Genomic DNA, 22,829 nt, shown 5'->3' with positions numbered 1-22,829 from the left:
GCCTCCAGCATCAGCAGCTGTGGTCAACCTCTGATTAATACCCAGTTTCTCAATGAAGATTAGTGGAGATTTTTTGTTTCTTTTCTGAAAACCTCAGGACTGTGCAGCACATTGGGTTTAGGCTTCTTTTTCTACCTCCTAACAGAGGAATATGTAAAAGTCAATAAAGTCAATAAATATCCCTGAAGTCATGCTCTCCTTTCTTGTCCTTGTCTCTTGAGTGGGGTCCATAAGTAAAGAGGGGCTATGGATTGTAATCTGAGGTTCATTCCCTGCTGCCCTGAGACTTGCCCTCTCCCATCTCTCTCCATCTGACTCCTGGCATGGGGTCTCCTCTCTCACCAGGGCAACCTCTATCCATAGACCTGTGCTCCTGCCATTTTCATCCTTGGTCATTCTTGCCCATGTCTCCAGAATGCAGGGATTCAAGTCATGTGCTACCATAACAAGCCAGATTCTCATTTGGATATATTTGCGAAGCTCTGTGAAGAGAACTGTAGGATACAGTTCCCACTTGTCCTGCATCCCATATCCTTCTTGTATCTCACACGCTTGGCATCATCTTGGGGAAAGGGAGCTGTGCATTCCTCTGCTCTTTGTGGTACTTTCCAAGGTGAGCAGTGCTTTGCACAGCCCAGGCCTCATGTGTTCTGGAGTTTCCTCAAGAACTCCTGCAGCAGAAGGAGTTTGCACCCAACATGTTTTCTACATCCCCTCCTCCTCCAATACCTAAGCTTCTCCCTTCATGATCATCTTCATTTTTTATGGTTGCCTCCACTACAATCCTCTCTATTCAGCCTCTCTTTGCTCAGATTCTTTATCTCCAAGGCCAAGAATGAGGCCCCAGCATTTGCAAGCACGTGACATGTCTCCAGGCCCTCTCCTTCACTGGAGCCCACCTGCAGTCCCAACTGCCTTCTCTGCCGGCCACCAGCCCTGTACACCAGGTTGTCCTAGAAATCATCGGTAGTGTTTAGGACCATGGGATCAAAAGGCTGCAGTTGTGCACGTGAATCCATCTCCACTTGGTTCAGACCTGCTGCCTGCTGACAGGACCTCATGTTGGTATAGGCCCTCATCCAGCCAGGACAGACCGATAGTAAGACAGATAGAAGATATTAGAAAATTATGGGCACAGAACAAGACCTATTCTCAATTGAAAACATCATAGAAACTAAGTTAAAATAAGGTCACCTAGTTTAAATTTCTTTGAGTCAGCATGTCTTTTCCTAGTCCTGGAAATCCTGAAACTCCCTTTTCAGACCAATGTGTCCCAGTGATCTCACTGATCCCCTCCCTCCTTCACATCCTTCCAACCAAAGGATGGTAATTAAGTCATGGGCTGCCATGCCCTAATAATTTAATATTTTAAATATCTTCACAAGACCTAAATTCAGGTTGAAAACCTAAAACAGTTTTTTTTTTTAACCTTGTATTTTCCCAATAAAAACACTTCTAAAATGGTCGTTAATCCCTAATATTTGGGGAAGTGGAGCCTGGCAACATCTTCACCAAGAGGCAGAAAGAGAAAAGAAGCCCTGCAGGAGACTGGGTGGGGGATGACAGGAAAGCATGACCTTTGAAAAGAGCAGGAATAGTGGAGCAGGGAGGCCACACTGCATGTGGGCCTGGCCACCAAGCCCTGTTTCTTTCATTTCCCGAGTGCACTTACAGCCTGGCATCTGTGACCTAAGTCCTTCCCTGTTCTCCAGAAACAATCCACTGCTTCTTCTAGCAGATCTGATGAAGTGGTCACCATGGTGCTCACTTTAATGCAAAGGAAACTGGGGGGAAACATGGCTTACTACCTTAAACAGGGACTCATCTCATTAATTTTCAAAGAGAGAAAAGCTCTTTTGTTGGACTTCGTGGTTTGAGATTTTTGAATCAATATCTCATGTATCCCAGCTTTCATAAAATCCTTTTTGTAGTCAAGGATAACCCTCAACATCTGCCTCACCTCCCTAACTTCCTAGTTGCTGAGATTACAGCCAGAAGTCCACACATGTGTCCTATGGTACCGACAAGAAAAACCATTGGTTCATACAGGACAGCAGAGTTGGAGTTTAGTGAGAATTTAATATGGTTGTCAGCCCCAGAATAAGGAAGTCAATGGGGAAGAGTGGGTGTGAACTACTCAAAGGGGAGGTGCATCTGCTCCTGCGCTTCTTCCATTGGTAACACGGTTCCAGGGACCCTAGGCTGACCCTCTCTTCCTCAGTATGGAATGACCTTGAATTGCTCATGTGACCTCAGTGGTGTGGGATCTCTGCTCACCTCTAGACCCACATGCTGTGCAAGGAACCATGTGAAGAAGTTAGAACTCAAGCCCTATAACAGGACAGCCATCCTTGGCAACCAAAGTCAATGAAAGCACTTCAGGGCAAACCTCGATAATCTTTTCATAACTGATTATAGTTAGTAATACTCATTTCCTAACTGATTACAGAGAAGCCTGGTTCCTGGTGCTCTCAGACTACAGAATGGGTATGGAGTCCTCTCTTTTGGGAGTTAGAGGATTGTGTGCAAAAATGCATATTCTAGAGCACCTAGCCCAGCTCCTCTGGAAGAACAACAAGTCCTCTTAACTCGTGTGTAATCCCTACAGCACTTGAGGTTTTGTTTTTGATATAGAGTCTGACAGTGTAGCCCTAATTCACCTGAAACTTGCTCTATATGTATCAAAATGGACATTAATCCACAGAGATCTGCCTGCCTCTGCCTCCCAGATACTAAGATTAAAGGCATGCACCATCACAGTAGGACCCATTTTTATTTCGAGGTATTTGCACAGCATTGTAATGAAAACTGAGAACCCAGTTCACACTTCTTCTGCATCACTTGAATCTCCAAGATTCACAAGTTTGGCACCAGCCTTCTGGGAGGGAACTGTGCATCTTCTGCTCTTTGTCCTGGACATTAGTTAGCAGTGCTTTGCATGACCTCCAGGCATGTTGGGTCTACAGCTTGTACCTGAGCTGTTTATTGGAGACCTGACTGTTTGCTCCATTTCTCCACCTCTGTCCATGACCTCCAGCTTTTCTCTCCATCATCACCTCCTTCCTCTTCATTCTTTAGAGTTGCCTCCACCCCAACCTGCTGTTTTCAGCCGCTTTTTGCTCAAATTCTTCCACCCATCTTCATCTGACAATACAAGAAGTAGGGCCCTCTATTTTCAAACACCTGGTCAGGTCTGCAGGTCCACTGCTCCACTGTAGGCCACCTGCGTCTCCGATGGCCTTCACTGCAAGCCACCACCAGCCCTATCCACAGTCCAGCCATACTCTTTCTTTTCATTGCCCTTAGGTAAGAAGTTGGCCACATTCCATTGCTCCAATTATTATGGATTTACTACAGTTTCATAGAGTGATTATTAGCTTTAAAGTGAGTTTTAAAAATTCCCATCCTAACCTCCCCCCCTCCCTCCCCGCACCCCTGAGACTGGGATTCTCTGTGGCTTTGGAGTCTGTCCTGAAACACTCTGTAGAGCGAACTGGCCTTGAACTCAGAGATCTGCCTGCTCCTGCCTCCCAAGTGCTAGTATTAAAGGCAAGTGCGATCACCTGCCGGCCCTTCTTAGTTATCACACAAATACCAGCCTATGTGAAAGAGCTCAGCACATATGATGGAAGCAGTAATTAGCTTATCAATCCTGTTTTAGGTCTTTGGGTTTTGTTTTTTTTTTTTTAAATTGTCAGAGGGTCTCTCCTTAGCCCAGGCTTTACTGCAATTCTGGACAATCCTGCCTCAGCCTCCGGGATACAACTAGAAACTATTATTTATCCTGTTTTGATCCACAGCACACACCTATGTGGGGTGGGTCTGATTCAGTCACACCCAAGATCTATATAAGGAGATGGATCTCCACATGGTCTCAGACTTCCAGAAGCCAGAGGAGTGAAGGCAGCTCTCCTCTCCACACTCCAGGCTCTGCTACACCCATCAGGACACAGAGAGCTCTGGTTCCCCGATTCTGTGGAAGGGAAGGAAGCCCAGGAGGAAACATGCAGGTGAGAGGGGAAAATCCCACTCTGGGGTCTTTTTGTGAGGATGGCTGCTGCGGGGCATTTACCCACCAACCCCACAGCTCCCCAGAGTTTTCTTGAGTGTGATCAGCAGGAAATAGGATATAGAAGGATTTAGGACTTCGCTGTGAAGATGGCGTCGGGCAGCGGGACAAAAAACTTGGACTTTCGCCGAAAGTGGGACAAAGATGAATACGAGAAACTCGCGGAGAAGAGACTCACAGAAGAGAGAGAAAAGAAGGATGGAAAACCAGTGCAGCCCGTCAAGCGGGAGCTTCTTCGGCACAGAGACTACAAGGTGGACTTGGAGTCCAAGCTTGGGAAGACAATCGTCATTACCAAGACAACCCCACAGTCTGAAATGGGAGGCTACTACTGCAATGTCTGTGACTGTGTGGTGAAGGACTCCATCAACTTCCTGGACCACATTAATGGAAAGAAACATCAGCGAAACCTGGGTATGTCTATGCGTGTGGAACGCTCCACTCTGGATCAGGTAAAGAAACGTTTTGAGGTCAACAAGAAGAAGATGGAAGAGAAGCAGAAAGATTATGATTTTGAGGAAAGGATGAAGGAACTGAGAGAAGAGGAGGAAAAGGCTAAAGCATACAAGAAAGAGAAGCAGAAGGAGAAGAAAAGGAGGGCTGAGGAGGACTTGACGTTTGAGGAGGATGACGAGATGGCAGCTGTGATGGGCTTCTCTGGCTTTGGCTCCGCCAAGAAGAGTTACTGAGGCATTCTCTTGGGCCTAACTCTGGCCTATACTGGACCTAACTTTGAGTGTGTGTTGAGGTGGGGTGGGGTGTCATTTCTTTTTTGGGTACTGGAGAAAGTCCTTAAGAGTGTTAATGGGCAGGGGTGGAGGGTGGGTTTTTGTGGTTTCCCTCTACGTTGGGAAGAGGGCACAGGATGTAGAGGTGATGCTGTGGCAGATTCTGTCAGCCACAGTATATTACTGGAGTCACAGAACCTCTGCCCATCTGTGTTCCCAATAAAGAAAGACCTCCCTCTTTGAGGCTGCTTTCCCCAAATTCCCCTGCATCTTTCCCTCTTCATCTGTCCAACCTCTTGTCTGAACATCCTCCTTTTTCCTGTGTTCTGCTTTTGTTTTAATCTTTAATCTTCTTCTGCCTGCAACAGAAGGGTTGTCTGGCATAGCCTTGGCCAGCTCCTCCTCCCATCCTGCCCAGCGGTTCTCTAGCCACCTGTGCATGCATGTGACTTCTGCCTGGGTCAACGTGTGTGTGGGTATGTGTGCATGATATGTCTGAGCTAGAATCTCAGAGCATTGCTGCCCTGGGGCCTAATGTTCTTGGTTTCCTCGGTGCATGTAACAGGAAATTAAATGGATGAGTGTTTGGTGTGGCTTGTGTCTGGTGAGTTTTTAACCTTGTTTCTTCTGTTTCACTTCACTGAGGATTTCTCTTTTTGTCTTCCTCGGGAACAGGTTCTTGGAAGAACCTGTTTGATGCAAAAAAGAATGAAAACAAGACAAAAGAACCCTAAAACCAAACAAACTCTGGGGGACCTTGGTTCTCAGACACTGTTCAACGTGTACAATAAATGACACTGACTGGGCCTGTTTCACATTTGTTGGGAACATTTTCATATCATTCCCTGTCCCGCAAGTTCCTGCTCTAAGGATTTCCATATAGAGCCTTTCCCTTTAATTTGAACTCCCCCCCCCCCCACACACAGTATAGGTTTCCTCAGTGTGAGTTTTCCCCTCTGCTAATAGGATCTGTGCCCTTGAGAGTCTGAACAAAAGAGTTTAGCCTCCTGTAATTTTAGCATCCTCTGATCTTAGCAGAAGAGCTCAGGGTTGAACCTGTCTGCAGTTGGGCAGGCACTGGGTTACTCAGTCTTGGCACTGTTGATGAGCTAGGTAAGTCTTTGAGGTTTTTGTTTTGTATTTTTGAGACAGAGTCTCACTTGGCTGGCCTTGAACTCAGAGATCCACCTGCCTCAGCCTCTTCAGTGCTGGGATTAAAGTTTTGTGCCTCCATGCCTGGCCAGGACTGCACTATAGGATGTTAAGCAGCATCCCTGGCCTCCACTTAGTAGATGTCAGTAGCACTCCCTTCCATCCAATTTTTGACAACTGAAAATATCTTTGTTCCCTGGAAATGAGTAAATGGCTCTCCCATTGGAAATGACTAAGAAACTTTGCCACTGTGGTATAACTTGTGAACTACAGTACATAGACTGGTCAAAAAAACATCCCCCCCCCCCATGGGCTGGAGAGATGGCTCAGAGGTTAAGAGCACTGACTGCTCTTCCAGAGGTCCTGAGTTCAATTCCCAGCAACCACATGGTGGCTCACAACCATTTGTAATAAGATCTGGCACCCTCTTCTGTATATATAATAAATAAATCTTTTTAAAAAAAAAAAAAAAAAAAAAAAAAAAAAAGAAGGATTTAGATTGTGGAGATAAACAGAAAATAAAGGATAGCGTCCAGAAGGCCTGGAACCTATTCCGAGGGGCCCTGACTGTCTCTGCACCAGGGTATTTATAGAGATGCCAAGGGGCAGAGCAAAAGACCTCCCCCCAGAATAGCCAAGTGCAGACCATCCCAGACACCTGCACTCAGGCCCGTGGTCCTAATCATCCTCTATGCGGACCTGCTGGGTAAAGCCACAAGTCCCCCTTTCTTAATATATAAAAAAATAACTCATTATTAATGGCTTACAGCAATCTCCATAGCTGTTACACCTCCCAGTATGGGAGTAGAGGATGTAGATGGCATTTTTTTGATTAGGTCCAAGGTGACTACAGCAGGCTTTAGCTGCATCAAGCCCTCTTTAAACCAAAAACTCTTTAACTACAAACTTAAAGAATCCCTTAGCTTCATCATTACCACTAACAGCTTAATATTGCTATCCATAGTCACAATTCTCCCAGTCTTACAACTCAATGCCAACTCTTAACAGAACCATTTGAATTAACACATATGGTGCTATATATAGTTAACAATTTTCTCCGTCTTACCTTACAATTTTAATTCTTAATTGCATCATTTGAATTTTCTTGCTAACAGAACATAAGAAAAACTTCTGATGTATTCACAAACTTAAATATTTCCTAACTCCACAAAACCAGGGTGCATAAATATCAATAGGTTAAACATGATTTCTGCAAACATACATTCAACCTTAATTCACTCATGACTCCTCCTTTTCTTTGTAATTTTTTTAAACAATCTCAAAACCTAGTAAGAAAACCCAAACCTTCACAATTCCTACAAGCCCACATTTGAAAGCAATAATTTCAATCTAACCATTAACACTTTGAAAACTTAGCAAAACATTCAAAAGCAGTTTCTTAATCAAACTCCTTACACTATTAAAGTAATCTTAGTAAGAAATGCAAATGGGTATACTAACAAAAGTTAACATTAATTCACTCAAATAAAATTTTTAAATTAAATACACCAAGGAATATTAACTCTTCCTTTTCTTTATAATTATTTAAGCAAAATCTCAAGCCTAGTTAGAAAACCCAAACTTTTCTGTTTAAACAGTTCCATTTGTAACACAAAACCAGTTCCGTAAGAAATTCCATTTTTACATAAACAGTTCCACAAAACAATTGCATTTTTAACACAGAACAATTCATGAATCACCAGCATATATGCATACACAAAACTGCATCTTGAGTCAAGATAGAAACAATAAATTTCTTCATTTAAACAATTCCATTTTTAACCCAATTCCACAAGACAGTTACTAGGTCATTACTATAAATCAACTCAAAATTGTCCCATTGCAATGAAATCTCTATTGTTCGTTTAACTTCTTAAGTTCCAAAATTTAAATAAATTCTGATACAAGCCTTCCAAATATGAAGAAATCCATTAACAAAAATTTTTGTAGTTTTATCTCATTATTTTAAGTTCAAAAAATAAATTTTGGTATCAGGCTTTCACTTTCAAATATGAAGAGACGTTTTACAACCAAAACTTCTTGCAGTTAGCAATTTTAGTTAAAACAAGCATCTCTGCAACTTTTATTCTCAAGCCAGAGACCTTTTTAGGTACAGTAGTATTCTATACCGCACCGTTTTTGATATTAGCTCAGGTTTTCCTGTATTGCATTGATTTTTCACGAATCTCAGCTGCGGATGCCTTGTGCTGGTTCTGGCGTCTGCCATTCTTAGCTTCTTAGCGGCTTCTGGAGCTTTTGAAACCATTCAGACTGCCTACTTTGCAGTCTACTAGGACACTTCTGTGTCTTGGGTTCTTTCACAATATACATTAAGCATAGATTCACAATCATATTTACACTTTTTCACAAACTCACATATAACATGTGCTTAAGCATAAACTCACACTCAACATTTACATGTTTTTACAAACTCACATAACATTAACATCTACTTATCTATACTCCTTAAGGAAACTGTAGAACTACATTAGCATATATTTCTTATTCACTTATATTCATCTTTTTTTTTTTTTTTTTTTTTTTTGGTTTTTCGAGACAGGGTTTCTCTGTGTAGCTTTGCGCCTTTCCTGGAACTTGCTTTGGAGACCAGGCTGGCCTCGAACTCAGAGATCCGCCTGCCTCTGCCTCCCGAGTGCTGGGATTAAAGGCGTGCGCCACCACCACCCGGCTATATTCGTCTTATATTCATTCTATCTTCTTACTTAAACTTGCATTTACAACTAGCATCTTTACTCTTACAAGCTTGTTCTGTTATTTATCTATTACATTTATATTACTTATACTTATTTACTTACAGATCTATTTTACACACTTATATTCATAATAACTATTAAGCAAACTCTACAGGGCTACCATTAGCATGTATCTAACTTAGCAAACACCTAAAGATTTAACAGATCTCACAAGAGAATAATTTCTACAAACTCACATCTTATTTTCATCTTTTTCTACTTCTTGCTCTTAATCATCATCACTATCTCTATTAGAAAGATTCTCTTAACTAGATAGGAAATACATTATTTCTAAAGTTTAGAGTTTGTAGTCAGCTTTGCTACACAACACTGGGATTTAGTGAGTGTCGTTATACAGTTGTGATACTTGTTGCTAGGAGACTAACATTCTCAGGACGAAGCCACACCCCAAAGTTGCCGAATTCTCTCAGCCTTTCTGGAACCGGCAGAGATGCACTGTCAGTGGTAAATGGTTGTTAACTAGAGGCTGTACCCTTCACCCAAATTCATAATAGCTCCCCTAAGTGCTTCAGTTCAGACAACCGTTTCTATTACAGCAGTACTTTTGGTTCTACTGAAAAACTTCATTTCATGCTGAGAGTGAAATTACCTTATTTAGCTGCTGTAAAGCTCTTTGTAAAGTACTGCACAGCTATTAGGTGATATAAAGTATTTTTCTAAAGAAGCTAGTAAAGCCAAAAGCAGCACAGCTCCGAACTATTTCCTCACTGTTTGCATTAACCAGTGACAAAACCTCAGAAACACTAATTGAACCACTTTCATTCTGGTTCCTTTATAGGAACATCATTGGAGCTGACTTTCCTTAGTTCCATGCTCCTTACCAGACACTCAGGTAACCACGGAGCTTCATTCTCTTGTGAAAAAAACATATCCTAGACCCCATATTAACGCAGGATTGGGACCCTTCCATAATCCTGAGCAGGGATCTTTCCATTTCACTTGAGCAAAAGTCACTTGGATGCCACTGTGCCAAAATCTTTCTGTGGCAGACTGCTCATAGACATCCATATTCAAAAAGTTCAGAACAAAAAGAGCATGATTTAATGCATTATGTAGTGATTGAGGGTAAATTTCTTCTTTTTATTTTTATTTTTTGAAGTTGTATTTAAGACTGCTATGAGCCCTTTCTACAACACCTTGTCCCAGAGGATTATAAGGAATACCTGTTTTATGTACAAGTTCCCATTGGGTATAAAATTGCTGAAGTGCCTTACTACTATATCCAGAACCATTATCAGTTTTAATTTTTGGTATACCCATATACGAAAAACACTTCAAGCAGTGCATAATTGCATGTTTTATAGCTTCCCCAGGTTGTGCACTAGCCATTATAAATCCTGAATAAGTGTCAATGGTCACATGTACACATTTTAATTTGCCAAATTCTGCAATATGAGTAACATCCATTTGCCATAGATGATTGGGAAGAACACGTCGAGGGTTTACCCCTAAGGGAAGGACAGGAAAATATTTTGGACATACCCCACATCATTTAACTATTTGACCAGCTGTTTCTTTGGTAAGACTGAGTTGCTTTCTTAAGCTTTTACTATTTTCATGATGAAAAGCAGGTGACTGTTGACCCATTTCCACTTGGGATAATGCTACTATCTTTGTTAGCTTATCAGCCATTGTATTACCATCAGCTAAAGGACCAGGAAGATTGGAGTGAGCTCTAATATGGCCCACAAAGCTTGGCAGCTTTCTTTTGTGGAATAGGGTCTTGAATTTGTTGAAACATTGACTTGATTGTTAGTTCCAATATTTTCATGAAAACTGACTATTCAAAGGAGTCAAGAACATAGATGTCCTTTCATGAAACATATCCCTCATTAGCTTACTTTGAGAAAAAGCATTTTCAGGATTTAGTATTTTCACTTCATTAGCTTTAACTCCTGATATTATTAGCAGCTGTAATATTTAACATTGATTTCTTATAAGGAACTTTCAGGTGAAGCAACTATTTTTTTAAGACAGATTTTTCTGAAGTTTGTTTCCCAGCTATAATGCAGTCATTTCTTTTTTGAATGCCTGTTTCCTTGTCTCCTTACTAGATTTGCAAAGGAATCACTCATTGCAGGCTGTTCGTTGGAGGCAAAGAACTTTAAATTTCCCATAGGTTTCTTCTAACACAATGTTCAGTATATGGACTGCTTTGCCTGTTAAGAATTTTAAAATGGCTTGTTTGCTCTTACTGGTAGCTTTTTGTCTGATGTGAGTTCAAGAGGTAAGATTAAGCTTTCAAGCTTGCTTTGAGAAGAAACATTCTGAGCTGAAAAGTTTTTGGGCAGTATCGCCATCTTTAGCTAAAATACTGCATTTCCCAGAATGCATTTCTCTTCATCAGCTCACTGTTAAGAGCTAGCGTATGGACTCCATTTCCCATATTTTTTGGGTTCTGGAGTCAACCTCCAGTTCTTTTACCGGATTTGCTTTAGAAGTTTTTGCTTTTGCAACAAGAGATTTGAACCAAGAGTTTTAAGTTTTCAATTATGGGACATTGAGCGATTTCTATTTTCTTCTCAGCTGGCTTTAACAGGTGTCTCCTTCAGTTGACACTGGCCCCCAAATCAGAACTGCACCTGCCTCATTAGCGCGCATTGAGGCTGGCATTTCTGATAGCAGCTTCCCTCGGGCTTGTGTTGGCCTTAGCCAGACAGTGAAAAACAAAAACTTTTACAACAGAGCTTTTCCATGGCTCCTTTGGAGAGATTTTCTCCCACTGATTTTATTCTCATTTTGCTTGTTCCTTTCCCCCTAGATGCAGAGCTTCAGATATCTCAGGCTGCTCTGTTGCTCTAACTGCCTTTGGAGGTAGGGGCTTTCTTCCCCCCAATCTGCCCCAAACTCTTAGCAGGTTTCACAGGTCATGCATTATCTGGGGAGGAATCTGTCCCTTCTGTTTCTTCAGAGTCTTTCTCCCTGACAGTACCCAGTTTGGTCTCAGTTTATCCCCTCTACCCCAGAAACAGTTTCCGACACTACAGTGGCGGCTTTCCCTGCTCCTGAAGGTAGGGGCTTTTTGTCGGTTTCTGTTTTCAGGGTCTGTGTGGTTTGTGTACAGACTGAAAATCTAACAAGGGAGGTTTTTGCCATTTCTAAACTCCCATTAGGACAGGTGTTTTTCCCTCAGGCCTTTCACCTGACCCAGTCCCCCAGTGGGTTGCATTTGCTTGTCTGGGTGCTCAAGGACAGAGCTTATGCCAGAGGCAATCACCCCTCAGGGCTACACTCCCCTCATCTCACTAGGAGTCAGTTGAAACAAAGCTTTTCTCAAAAGGATGCTTTCTCTGATAGAAAAGGAAGCTTTACTCCTGGATAGTTCTGTTCTGCCCTGGCTGGGCTCTTTCCCCAGACAGCATTCTGACTCAGCAGCACAACTGCTTCAGACACAGTTCAGCTTTACTGTTTTCCCAGGAAGGTCCTTACTCTGATAGGAAAGCTTTTTTCAGATTTCTTTTTGCAGCTGTGGACCTATCAACCCGGGACTTGTAGGAAAGCAGACAACTGTGCCGTTCCCACTGGCTTTAGTTTTGTTTGTTCATTGGCAGTCTTCCCCTGGGTCCTGCACCTTCCTGCCTCAGCTCTGTGCTCCAGGAAGTTTACCACTGCAGGAACCCTAGTATCCCCGAAATGCACTCCAACTCAGAGATGCTGGCCAGTCACCTCTGGGTTTTTGGTCTGAAGGAGGATGCAATGCTTCAGGGGATCTTTGCATTAGGATTAGGAGCATCTTTTCAAAGCTCACTCACAAACAAAACCCTTGATGCCTCAGCTCAGCTGTAACTGAAGTCTTGGCTTTTTTGCTTTTCCCACATAAACAGTTTCCTGCCCCATTGGGCTCTGTAGCTCTTCACCCACACTCTCCCAAGCGTTTCCCTCAGGGGACTTTGACCCACTGTCTTACTAGCTTGAAGAGACAGAGCTTACAAGAGGTTTTTAGGAACTCCATCCCTGCCTCCTGCATTGCAGGGAGGATTTTTAAAGCTTGAAAAAGAACTTGGAGAGGTTTTGCTGTATTAAGAAGTTTGTTGTTTTCCCTTAGAGCTAATCACAGGTGGTCCCCATACTAGTCTTCAGGTGATTCTAATTTTTGTCTTTTTGAGAAAGTTAAAGGCTTTAGTTTTTAAGTTTTTTTTTTTTAAGAGCTTTTGAGGAAGATTAAAGCTTTTTAGAGTTTATTTGCCCCCCCCCCCAAGTTTTCCAAGAAAAGCTTTATAGGTTTAAGAGAAAGATTTCTTTCCCCAAGAGAGAAAAACCAACTTTTCCCGAAACTTCTGAACTTTAAACTTTTTGACTTCTTACACCCGCATTTTTGCCTCAGGCAGAAATCACTTTCTCCTGAGGCTTGGATTTAGCATTTCAACTGATCCAAGTCAAAAGCTTCCATAGGAAACTTTTTCTTTCCCATAAGCTCAAGGAAGACCTTTTGTACTACCCATAAAGCTCAAAGAAAGATTTTTTTCCCCCAGTTTGCATTCATAGCTCCCAAAGTTAGAAAACTGAGTTTCTGTCCAGTTGCCTTACTTAATTTTTCTACACAATCTTACACTTCTAAGTTTTTCCTACACTATATTACTATACTATGCCTTATACTTATTTTTCACAGATAGAAGTTGAGAAATTGAGAAAGGGATAGAAGATAGAAAATTTTGACAGGAGAATTTCGCACTGTAGCATCAGACATCCTTCCAGTCCGCTTTCCTTTTTTCTCGAGGATAAAACCCCTGGCCCTCAATAATATTTATATATAAATTATATATTTTCTGTAACACTGGCATGCCACTTTCCCCTGGCAGAGCTGACTCACAATTTCACCAAAATCTCTGGAATAAAACTATTATTTTCCTTTTGGTCTTTCGCCCCCATTTTTTGGTCTTTCGCCCCCATTTTTTGGTCTTTCGCCCCCATTTTTTGGTCTTTCGCCCCCATTTTTTGGTCTTTCGCCCCCATTTTTTTTTGTCTTTCGCCCCCATTTTTTTTTTCTTTAGTCCCTGTTCCGGCACCATTCTGCGGGGCATTTACCCACCAACCCCACAGCTCCCCAGGGTTTTCTTAAACGTGATCAGCAGGAAATATGAGATAGAAGGATTTAGATTGTGGAGATAAACAGACAATAAAGGATAGCCTCCAGAGAGCCTGGAACTTAGTCCAAGGGGCCCTGACTGTCTCTGCACCAGGGTATTTATAGAGATTCCAAGGGGTGGAGCAAAAGACCTCTTCCCCCAGCACAGCCAAGTGCAGACCATCTCAGACACCTGCACTCAGGCCCGTGGTCCTAATCATCCTCTATGGGGACCTGCTGGGTAAAGCCACGAGGAACCCGAGAACGGGCTCCCACAGGCTGCACTGTCATGGTTTTTGAAACAGGGTCTTACAGGTAGCCCTGGATGGCCTGGCATTTATTTTGTGGGTCAGGGTGGCCTCCACTTTGCACTGCGGTCCTCACAATCCTGTTCCCAGAGTGTGATGTCACAGGCCTGACACATTCTGCCTAGCTCTGAAGAACTTTCATGGACACTAAAGTACATCTCGCAGGATTCTCTCTTCTCTAAGAATATGACCTCTTTTCCCCCTCCATGCAACATGGGTGGAGGTGATGGTTCTGTGTGTTCAGTTTACAGGAAAGAAAGTAGGATATGAATTAGATGATTGGTTACAGGCCCCGTAGCTGTTGCACTCATAGAAACCAGCCCTCGACCACTGAGTGCAGGACAGCTGGGGCTGACATCTTTGTTCCTGTTGACTTCCTTGCTGCTGCTTCTGTTCATTGGTCACAGCAAGACCGGGCTTGGCTCCTCACATCAGGCCAGGCTTGAGCTTGATGGGCAGTCCTGTCTGGTCTCCAACACCCAATGATCCCCTCAATTCTAACATCTGAGAGCTGGAACTCCAGATCTCAGCCTCAACAAGCAGTTTTGTCTTTTTAAAAGAGAGTCTCGGGTATGAGCAGTGTTGCCCTTGAACTCAGCCTGTAGCCCAGATGGCCTTAAACACACAGTCTGCCTGCCTTTCTCTGATATTCTGATTGATGAGTATGATACGGAGCTCTCAGTGCACATTCTTTGACACATTCTCAGTCTGTAGCCCAGGCTAGCCTTGATTGAGCTCTTCCTAAACCTCTTTGAAGCCAGAATATCCTGGGGCTCAGTGTGCTTCTAAGATAGGCTTGATGTGATGATATTGTGTTTCCCAATATATTGTGCACCCTAATAAACTTATCTAGAGTCAGAGAACAGAACAGCCACTGGATTAGACATAGAGTCCAGTAAATGGTGGCACACACGCCTTTAATCCTAGCATTCCAGAGGCAGAGATCGGTCTGGATCTCTGTGAGTTCAAAGCCACACTGGAAACAGCAAGCCATGGTGACACACACCTTTAATCCCAGGAAATGATGGCAGGAAGCAGAAAGGTATATAAGGCATGAGGACCAGGAACTAAGTTTTGTGTAGCTTTTAGGATTTTAGCAGCAGTCCAGCTGAGATCCATTCCAATTTGAGGAAACAAGATCAGCTGAGGAATTGGCAAGGTGAGGTTGGATGTGAATTGTTCTGTTTCTCTGATCTTTCAGCGTTCACCCCAATACCTGCCTCTGGGTTTGTTTTTCTTAATAAGACCTTTTAAGATTTGTGCTACATCTTGAACTTCTACTGATTCTCCTTCTTCTATCTCCCCAGGGCTGGGAACACAGTTCTCAGCATGTTTTTTAAATTTTAGACATGGTTTCTGTAATTAGCCCAGGTTTATCCTGGGCTAATGCTCAAAGAATTGTCTTCTGGAGTCAGTTTCCTCAGGGCTAAGGTTCCAGAAGTGAATCCGCACCATCAGCTGTCCCTGCTCTGGCATTTCTGCTGTTCTGTTCATTAAGACTGACCTCTTTCTGTAACTCAGTTTGGTTCAAACTAGTGATCGCCCTGAGCCTGCATCGGAAATGCTGCCAGGCAGTGTTTGGAGGAGTTGTCTAATCCAGTCACTAAGAGATTCCTAGTACATGAATATAGTCGGTACAGTTACTTTGTTGTGGTTGTTGTTGTTCTTGTTGTTTAGAGAGCCACAGAAGACACTGCACATTTGGCTGTCACACCAGAACTGATGGAAGAGAATGGAAACGAGGAAATGGAGAATCCCTTAGGTACCAACTTCTAATAATGCTGCCTGTGAGAGAATATATCCTGTGCCATGTCCTCCTCCCCAGTCTAAACTCAATTCCTAGGCCCCAAAGAGGGACAACTCTGGGGATGGGGGAGCTCTTCTCAGCATTCTGGGGTCCTGGTCAGTCATGGCTCTCAAGGAATGAGTCAAGCTGTGAGCTTAAAATGGGGAGCTTCCCATGTGGTGACTGCACCCTAGAAAATGTTTCCTATTTACTGACATGTATTGTATAACAGAAAAGACACCTACATTTGTCCCAGTGACGCTGTGCCATGGTTGATAGGACTCAGGAAAATACTAAATCCAGGGCTTGTTTACAAGGCTTTCTCATTTCCCAAACATTCATGCCTCCTAGTCTGGCTGGGACGGACCAGGAAGAATCTGAATAATGGGAGATGAGCATATGTGTGAAGTCTATAGCTCTCATCACACCCCTCTGCCCCCGCAGGTCATTCAGTCAGATCATGGAGTGACTGGGAAATCATGGTCTTCCTGCAGCAGTGGGAAGTAGTTGAACAGGAAGTTGGCCTCCCAGGGAGGGAGAAGCAGAGGAAGTCCAGAGCTGTTTCCTAGAGACTCTATCACAGGGGCCTGAGGAAGAGCTGGAGGAGCTGTTTCCCCCTGCTGCTGAGCCTGCAGGATCTGTCCAGGACTCTGTGTGAGGACAGACCAAGGAGCAGACCCTTGTTTTCTCCTTATGTGTGGGCTCTGCACAGAATCCTGGGCTCCAGGCACCAACACAGACACTTTGCAGGTGCATTCTTTATTCTTTTCATCACTTATCCTAGGCAGTGGCATCCATGGGCACAATTAATCCTCATCCCTAAGCAGAGCAGAGAATGACAAGACCACCCACTGCCCTCAGCTGCCCCTGCATGGCCAGGAAGCACTTGCCATTCTTCAGGCTGGACTAACTCTGTGAGACCTGGGGCCTTGCTTTGGGACTTCTTCACAACAGAAATGACTAGGTGATTTCACAAGCACTGAAGAAAGGAGAGAATGGAGGATATGCTTAGAAGTTCTCTGTTTCTTTTCTCAGGTCCTCTCTGTGATGGTCACACCCACGTCCAGCTTGGCCTAAACCCTCAGAATTGAAAATTCATGACATGCTCAGTGTACCTCCAGACTCCTGTGTATGCCAGCTTCAGCACTGTGTCATGGCCGTTGGGAATCTTCAGTTGGCACCATCACCAATGATAACCCTGGAGGATCATTTCAGCAGGATCATTTCAGCAGGAGCCTTCCCCGGTCACTGACACTCCTAGTTCATGACTCTGTTCCAGGAGAACAGATTAGGATGGGCCTGGAGGGTCACCTGGGAAGGCGATCAGGGACCTGAACTAATCCCTTGCTTTCTGTTGTTATGTCCTTTTCTGTTCTGATTTTGCTAATTTGGATATTCTCTCTCAACTTTTAGTTAGTATGGAAAAGGTTTGGTCAAATTGATTTTCTCAAAGAACCAACTCATTGTTTTACGAATACTTTGTATTGTTCTCTTTGTTTCTCTTTTATTGATTTCAGTCCTCAGTTTGATTGCATCTGTGTTTTGTTATTGTTCTTTATATGTATGTGTTTATTTCTTATTATTGATTGATTGATTGATTCATTCATTCATTCATTCATTCATACATTCATTTCAAAGCAGAGTTTGTCTATGTAGCCATGGCTGTCCTAAAACTGGCTTTGTATACCAGATTGGACAAGAACTCACAGAGATCTGTTTTTTTGTGTTCCAGAGAGCTGGGATTTAGTGCATGGACCACCACTGCCCAGCTAATTTCTGTTGTGAACAAGTCCCAAACCAAGCCCCCACGTCTCAGACTTAGTCCAGCCTGAAGAAAGGCAAGTGCTTCCTGCCCATGCAGGAGCAACTGTGGGCAGTGGGTGTTCTTGAGGCAAGCACTCTCAACCCTAGTGTATCTGCCTGGGGAGGAAGATATGGGACAGAATATTTTCCCCACCCAGAACTAAGCATTGGGAGTTGGTACCTGAAGGACTCCCTGCTTCTTGGTTTCCATTCTCTTCTGTCAGTGCCTGTGCAGCTGCTGAAATTCTAGTCTCTTCCGCAAACACACAGTATGCCAGCCTGTTTGGGAGACGCTGAGAGAAATCACCAGTTAGAACCAATCTGAGTTAAAGAAAAAGACCACATAAAAGGTTCATAAATAAATAAAAGAAAGAAAGAAAAAGGCCAAAACATGAATGGCTGAACATCTGAATTTGCTTCTGTAATCTTTAGCACTGAGAAAGGGCAAATTCGGAAGAGAACTCTTTGGGGTTTAGCTACAGCTCGATTCTGAATTATAGGCCAACCCTGGGCTATCTAATGTCACCATGTTGCAAAAACTGAAAATCCAGTAGAAGACTGTGTTCCCAGGCCTAGGCAGACAGAGGGAGGGGGGACCAGCCGAAATTCAAGACTACCTTGAGATGGACAGTTGAGCTCCAGGATAGTCTGGCCTCAGAGAGACTGTGAGCCATTAAAAGTAAAAGAAGGGTTGTGGAGGCCAAGACATAAGAGAGAATGAAGGAAGGGAAATCAACCAAGGTGTGGGCAGGATGATGGATGCCCTGAATCCCTGCTCTTCTTATATACGGGCTGGAGCATAGGGTCTTCACCATCATGTTTGGATTGATGGTAAGTCTGAGGCCAGCCTAGGCTGCATTACACTCTCTTCATGTACAGGAATAAATAAAAATTAGATATGTTCTCCAGGTCAAATGCCCATAATAGTAGAGGGAGGAGGGGCTCAGTCAAGCGTAGCCAGTGCTGCACACAGAGAATTTGTGTCCAAAAGAAGACAATTACAAAAGAAGAGACATTGAAAGCTCCTCTAATACCTATAACCCAGAATGCAGCACAGTCAGGCAGAGTATGTTTGAGGTCATCTGGCCTACAATTGGATTTCAAGACCAACAATGCATCATACCCGAGACCCTCTTTTAAAAAGACAAAACCAAGCTGGGCGGTGGTGGCGCACGCCTTTAATCCCAGCACTCGGGAGGCAGAGCCAGGTGGATCTCTGTGAGTCTGAGGCCAGCCTGGGCTACCAAGTGATTTCCAGGAAAGGCTCAAAGCTACACGGAGAAACCCTGTCTCGAAAAACAAAAACAACAACAACAACAACAACAAAAAACAAACAAACAAAAAAGACAAAACCGCCTGTTAAGGCTGAGATCTGGACTTCCAGCTCTCAGATGTTAGAGTTGAGGGGATCATTTGGTGGTGGAGACCAGACAGGACTGCCCATCAAGCTCAAACCTGGCCTGATATGAGGAGCAAAGCCCAGTCTTGCTGTGACCAATGAACAGAAGCAGCAGCAAGGAAATCAACAGGAACAAATATGGCAGCCCCGGCTGTCCTGCACTCAGTGGTCGAGGGCTGGTGTCTATGGATGCTACAGTACGGGCCTGGAACCAGTCATCTAGTCATATCCTACTTTCTTTCCTGTAAACTGAACACACAGAACCATCACCTCCACCCATGTGGCATGGAGGGGGAAGTGTGGCCATATCATTAGAGGCGGGAGAGTTGCATGAAAGATGGACGTTACTGTCCATGAAAGTTCTTCAGAGCTAGGCAGAGTGTCTCAGGCTGTGACCTTTGTTGTATGAATTTTGTTTTTTGTGGTGACAAATAAAGCTTGCCTAGAGGTCAGAGAGCAAAGCTAGCCACTACTTAACCATAGAGACCAGGCTGTGGTGGCACACTTGTTTAATCCCTGCACTTGAGAGGCAGAAGCAGGAAGAACATGACTTCAAGCCTGCCCTGGGCTTCACAAATTGAATCAGTCTACAAGAGAAACAGAGCCTGATGATGGTGGCTCAAGACTTTGATCCCAGCACTTGGGAGGCTCAAGCCTTTGAGCCCAGCACATGGAAATCTCACACTTTGACTCCAAGGACTAGGGAGTTGGAGACAGGAATGTAAGGTGAGTGGAGACAGGATCTTGGGTTCCCCCTTCAGTCTGCAGATTCCTAGAGACAGGATATTCCCCGTTCGGTCTGAGATTGCATAGAGGTAAGAATTCTCTAGTGGCTGGCTTCTCTGCTTCTCTGATCTTTCAGGCAGGCTTTATTTGTCAGAGCACAAACAAAAGATCATACAACAGAACTAGGCACTCTGGTTAGCATAATTGTGAGAAGCAAGTGCAAGGTGGAGGCCACCCTGGCCCACAAAATAAGTGCCAGGCCACCCAGGGCTAACTGTAAGACCCTGTGTCAAAAACCATGGCAATGCAGCCATCCTCACAAAAAGACCCCAGAGTGGGCTTTTCCCCTCTCACCTGCATGTTTCCTCCTGGGCTTCCTCCTCTTCCACAGAGTCAGGGAACCAGAGCTCTCTGTGTCCTGATGGGTGTAGCAGAGCCTGGAGTGTGGAGAGGAGAGCTGCCTTCACTCCTCTGGCTTCTGGAAGTCTGAGACCATGTGGAGATCCATCTCCTTATATAGCTCTTGGGTATGACTGAATCAGACCCACCCTACATAGGTGTGTGCTGTGGATCAAAACAGGATTAACAATAGGGAGGTCAGGGGATTTTCCAAAATTGCTGTAGAGTCTGGGCTACTGAGAGAAAGGCTATAATAATTTTAAAATTTAAAAAACACAAACAAAAACAAAGACTTTAAAAAAACTTGAAAATCATTTAGTGACTTTATCAGGTTTGCTGAGCCCCTTCAAATAGGCTAACATTTCACAGAGCAAGTGAGAGGGAAAATGTTTAAACTCTCATGTTAACCTAATAATCACTCTAGCAAATTGTTGGGATGATAATTTATCTCTGTCCCCCAATAAAATTGACCTGAGGAACAGAGGATAAAGGTCAGCTGCTATTAGTAAAAACAGAAGTCATACAATATTAGCACACGCCCTTAATCCCTCTGGATCTCTGTGTGTTCAAGGCCATACTAGGGAACAGACCCAAGCTTGGTGACAAAGGCCTTTAATCCCAGTACCAACCATAGAGACCTGGAGGTCTATACAGACAGGCAGTGGCAAGGAAGTGATGTAGCTGGGCTAAGATCCTCAATGAGAGGGCAGAACAGCAAGGCAATAAAGGCACAGGTAAGACAGGAAGTAACTAGTGCTTTGGAAGCTGCAGAGTGGTGAGGTAAGGTTAGCTGCTGGTTGTTCCGATTCCTCTATCTCTGTCAGATTTTCATTCCTATTTCTGGCTCCGTGTTTTTTCTTTAATAAGACCGCTTAGAAATTCATCTACAAATTGTTATGAATGCACAGTAATTGGAGGCATGGACTGTGCTCAATGATTTGACTACAGTGGAAAAGAAAAGAAAAGAAAAGAGGTGGGACTGCCTGGTGGATAGGAACGGTGGTGGCCTGAAGTGGAGTAGTAGGGCTGTAGAATGGACATGTGCTTGCAAATACCGGGTCCTACCTCTTGTATTTGAGGATGAAGATGATGGGAGGGAAGAACTTGAGCAAAATGAGTTTGACTACAGCCCACTTGGGATGGAGGAAGCTCAAAAGAATGAAGAGGAAGAAGGTGATGATGGCCAGAGAAGCTAGGAGCACTGCACAGGAATGGAGGAGGTGTTGTAAATCTCCAGGTCTCTGGAATAAACAGTTCTGGCACAAGAACCCTGTGCTGCAGTAGCAGTGATTTTTCAAAGTGGGTCCGTTTGTGTTAAGGGAACTGATTTTGGACTTGTTCAGAGTGGGCTATGACACACAGCAAGAGAAGCCGGTTAGCTCGTTTCTGGGAGAGCTGGGTGTCATGCTTATGATCTCCCTGTTTTATGGCTGGCAGGTCCTACCTATGATGTGGCTGATGACTTCTGCTTCCTATGAAGACCCAACCTCCAATGGTTTTACGGTCTCCCTTGTACCAGCCTTGGTATTATGGCATCCCTGTTCCTTTCACAGGGCTACAAGGAATCCCATCACCTATGATGTCCAGAGAGGATTCCCTGGTTCCCAGATGAGAGCCCTGGAAGCCCAGCCATCTTTGGACAATCCACACCTTCTTCCTGTCTTTGTCCCAGGAGATGCCAGCATCTGGCAGCTGTGTTATATCAACACCAGCTGAACAAGAGAAATAGAGAGCAATGGGACAGGGCACGAGTCCTCCAACACTCAAAGCTTTTCTTTACTCACATGCTAACTTAGCAAGACAGGAGCCAGTAACCCTAACAAAGAGGGCCACCAGCTGTGGAACAAAGATGAAGAATGAGAGACCATGAGACAAGGTCTCAAACCACCAGTTTGTGTTCCTTTTCTTTCCTAAAAGTATTTCCTGACATAAGAATGAGTCTCTGAGTGTTTTTTTTCATTTGCATGCATAAGCCACTGTCTGTGTGTCCGATACCACCCAGCATCATCCCATCACATCCAGTTTGCATTGCACGGTGGAGAAACTGAGGCTGTGAGACATTGAACATGAAAGACCAAGGATGAAAATGGCAGGAGCACAGGTCTATGGAAGTAGAGGTTGCCCTGGTGAGAGAGGAGACCCCATGCCAGGAGTCAGATGGAGAGAGATGGGAGAGGGCAAGTCCCAGGGCACCAGAGAATGAATCTCTGACAACAATTCCATAGCTCCTCTTTACCTAGGACCCCACTAAAGAGACAAGGACAAGGCAGCAGAGCATTACTTCAGGAACATTTATTGAATTTATTGATTTTTACATTGTCCTCTCTTTGGAGGTAGAAAAAGAAGCCTAAACCCAATGTGCTGCATGGTCCTGAGGTTTTCAGAGGAGAATCAAGGAAACTCCACTAGTCTTCGTTGAGATTCTGAGTGTTAATCAGATGTTGACCATTGATGCTGATGCCCAGAGTCTTGGATTAGAGGCAGGTAGTAGGTGTGAAACTGAGGACACACAACAGTGCTTCTGGTTCTCCCATCCGAGAAACGGGGAATCTCCCTGGGACATCACAGGCAATGGGTTCTCTTGAAGCTGTGCAGAAGAACCAGGGATGCCATGAGCCAC

At 43.9% G+C, this 22,829-nt stretch overlaps 2 protein-coding genes across 3 annotated transcripts; both read left to right on the top strand.

Annotated features, from left to right (window-relative positions):
- The first annotated feature begins 4,150 nt into the window (after positions 1-4,150).
- On the top strand, positions 4,151-5,614 carry LOC131916017 (zinc finger matrin-type protein 2). 2 transcript variants are annotated; one of them, XR_009380488.1, is made up of 2 exons: positions 4,151-4,817; positions 5,473-5,614. XR_009380488.1 is itself a non-coding variant. In XM_059269320.1 (2 exons), exon 1 carries the CDS (start codon positions 4,159-4,161, stop codon positions 4,756-4,758), a length of 600 nt encoding a protein of 199 aa, XP_059125303.1. In that variant the 5' UTR covers positions 4,151-4,158; the 3' UTR covers positions 4,759-4,805; positions 5,473-5,614. The 2 variants fall into 2 exon arrangements, 1 of the variants encoding a protein (XP_059125303.1); XM_059269320.1 differs by having other exon boundaries at positions 4,151-4,805.
- Positions 5,615-15,445: 9,831 nt separating this feature from the next.
- On the top strand, positions 15,446-21,821 carry Msantd5 (Myb/SANT DNA binding domain containing 5). The gene is given in 5 exon segments (XM_059269915.1): positions 15,446-15,454; positions 15,774-15,858; positions 16,327-16,609; positions 21,529-21,583; positions 21,690-21,821. Coding segments are annotated over 5 exon segments (564 nt in total).
- The last annotated feature ends 1,008 nt before the right edge of the window (positions 21,822-22,829 follow it).

The sequence above is a fragment of the Peromyscus eremicus genome, chromosome 8a (genome assembly GCF_949786415.1).
Source record: "Peromyscus eremicus chromosome 8a, PerEre_H2_v1, whole genome shotgun sequence".
NCBI lineage: Eukaryota > Metazoa > Chordata > Mammalia > Rodentia > Cricetidae > Peromyscus > Peromyscus eremicus.
The sequence above is the reverse complement of the archived record's forward strand: the minus strand, read 5'-3'. Positions and strand labels throughout refer to the sequence as shown.

Excerpts from the sequence above, each read along its gene's own strand:
- LOC131916017 (XM_059269320.1), top strand. The coding sequence starts at position 4,159 with ATGGCGTCGGGCAGCGGGACAAAAAACTTGGACTTTCGCCGAAAGTGG.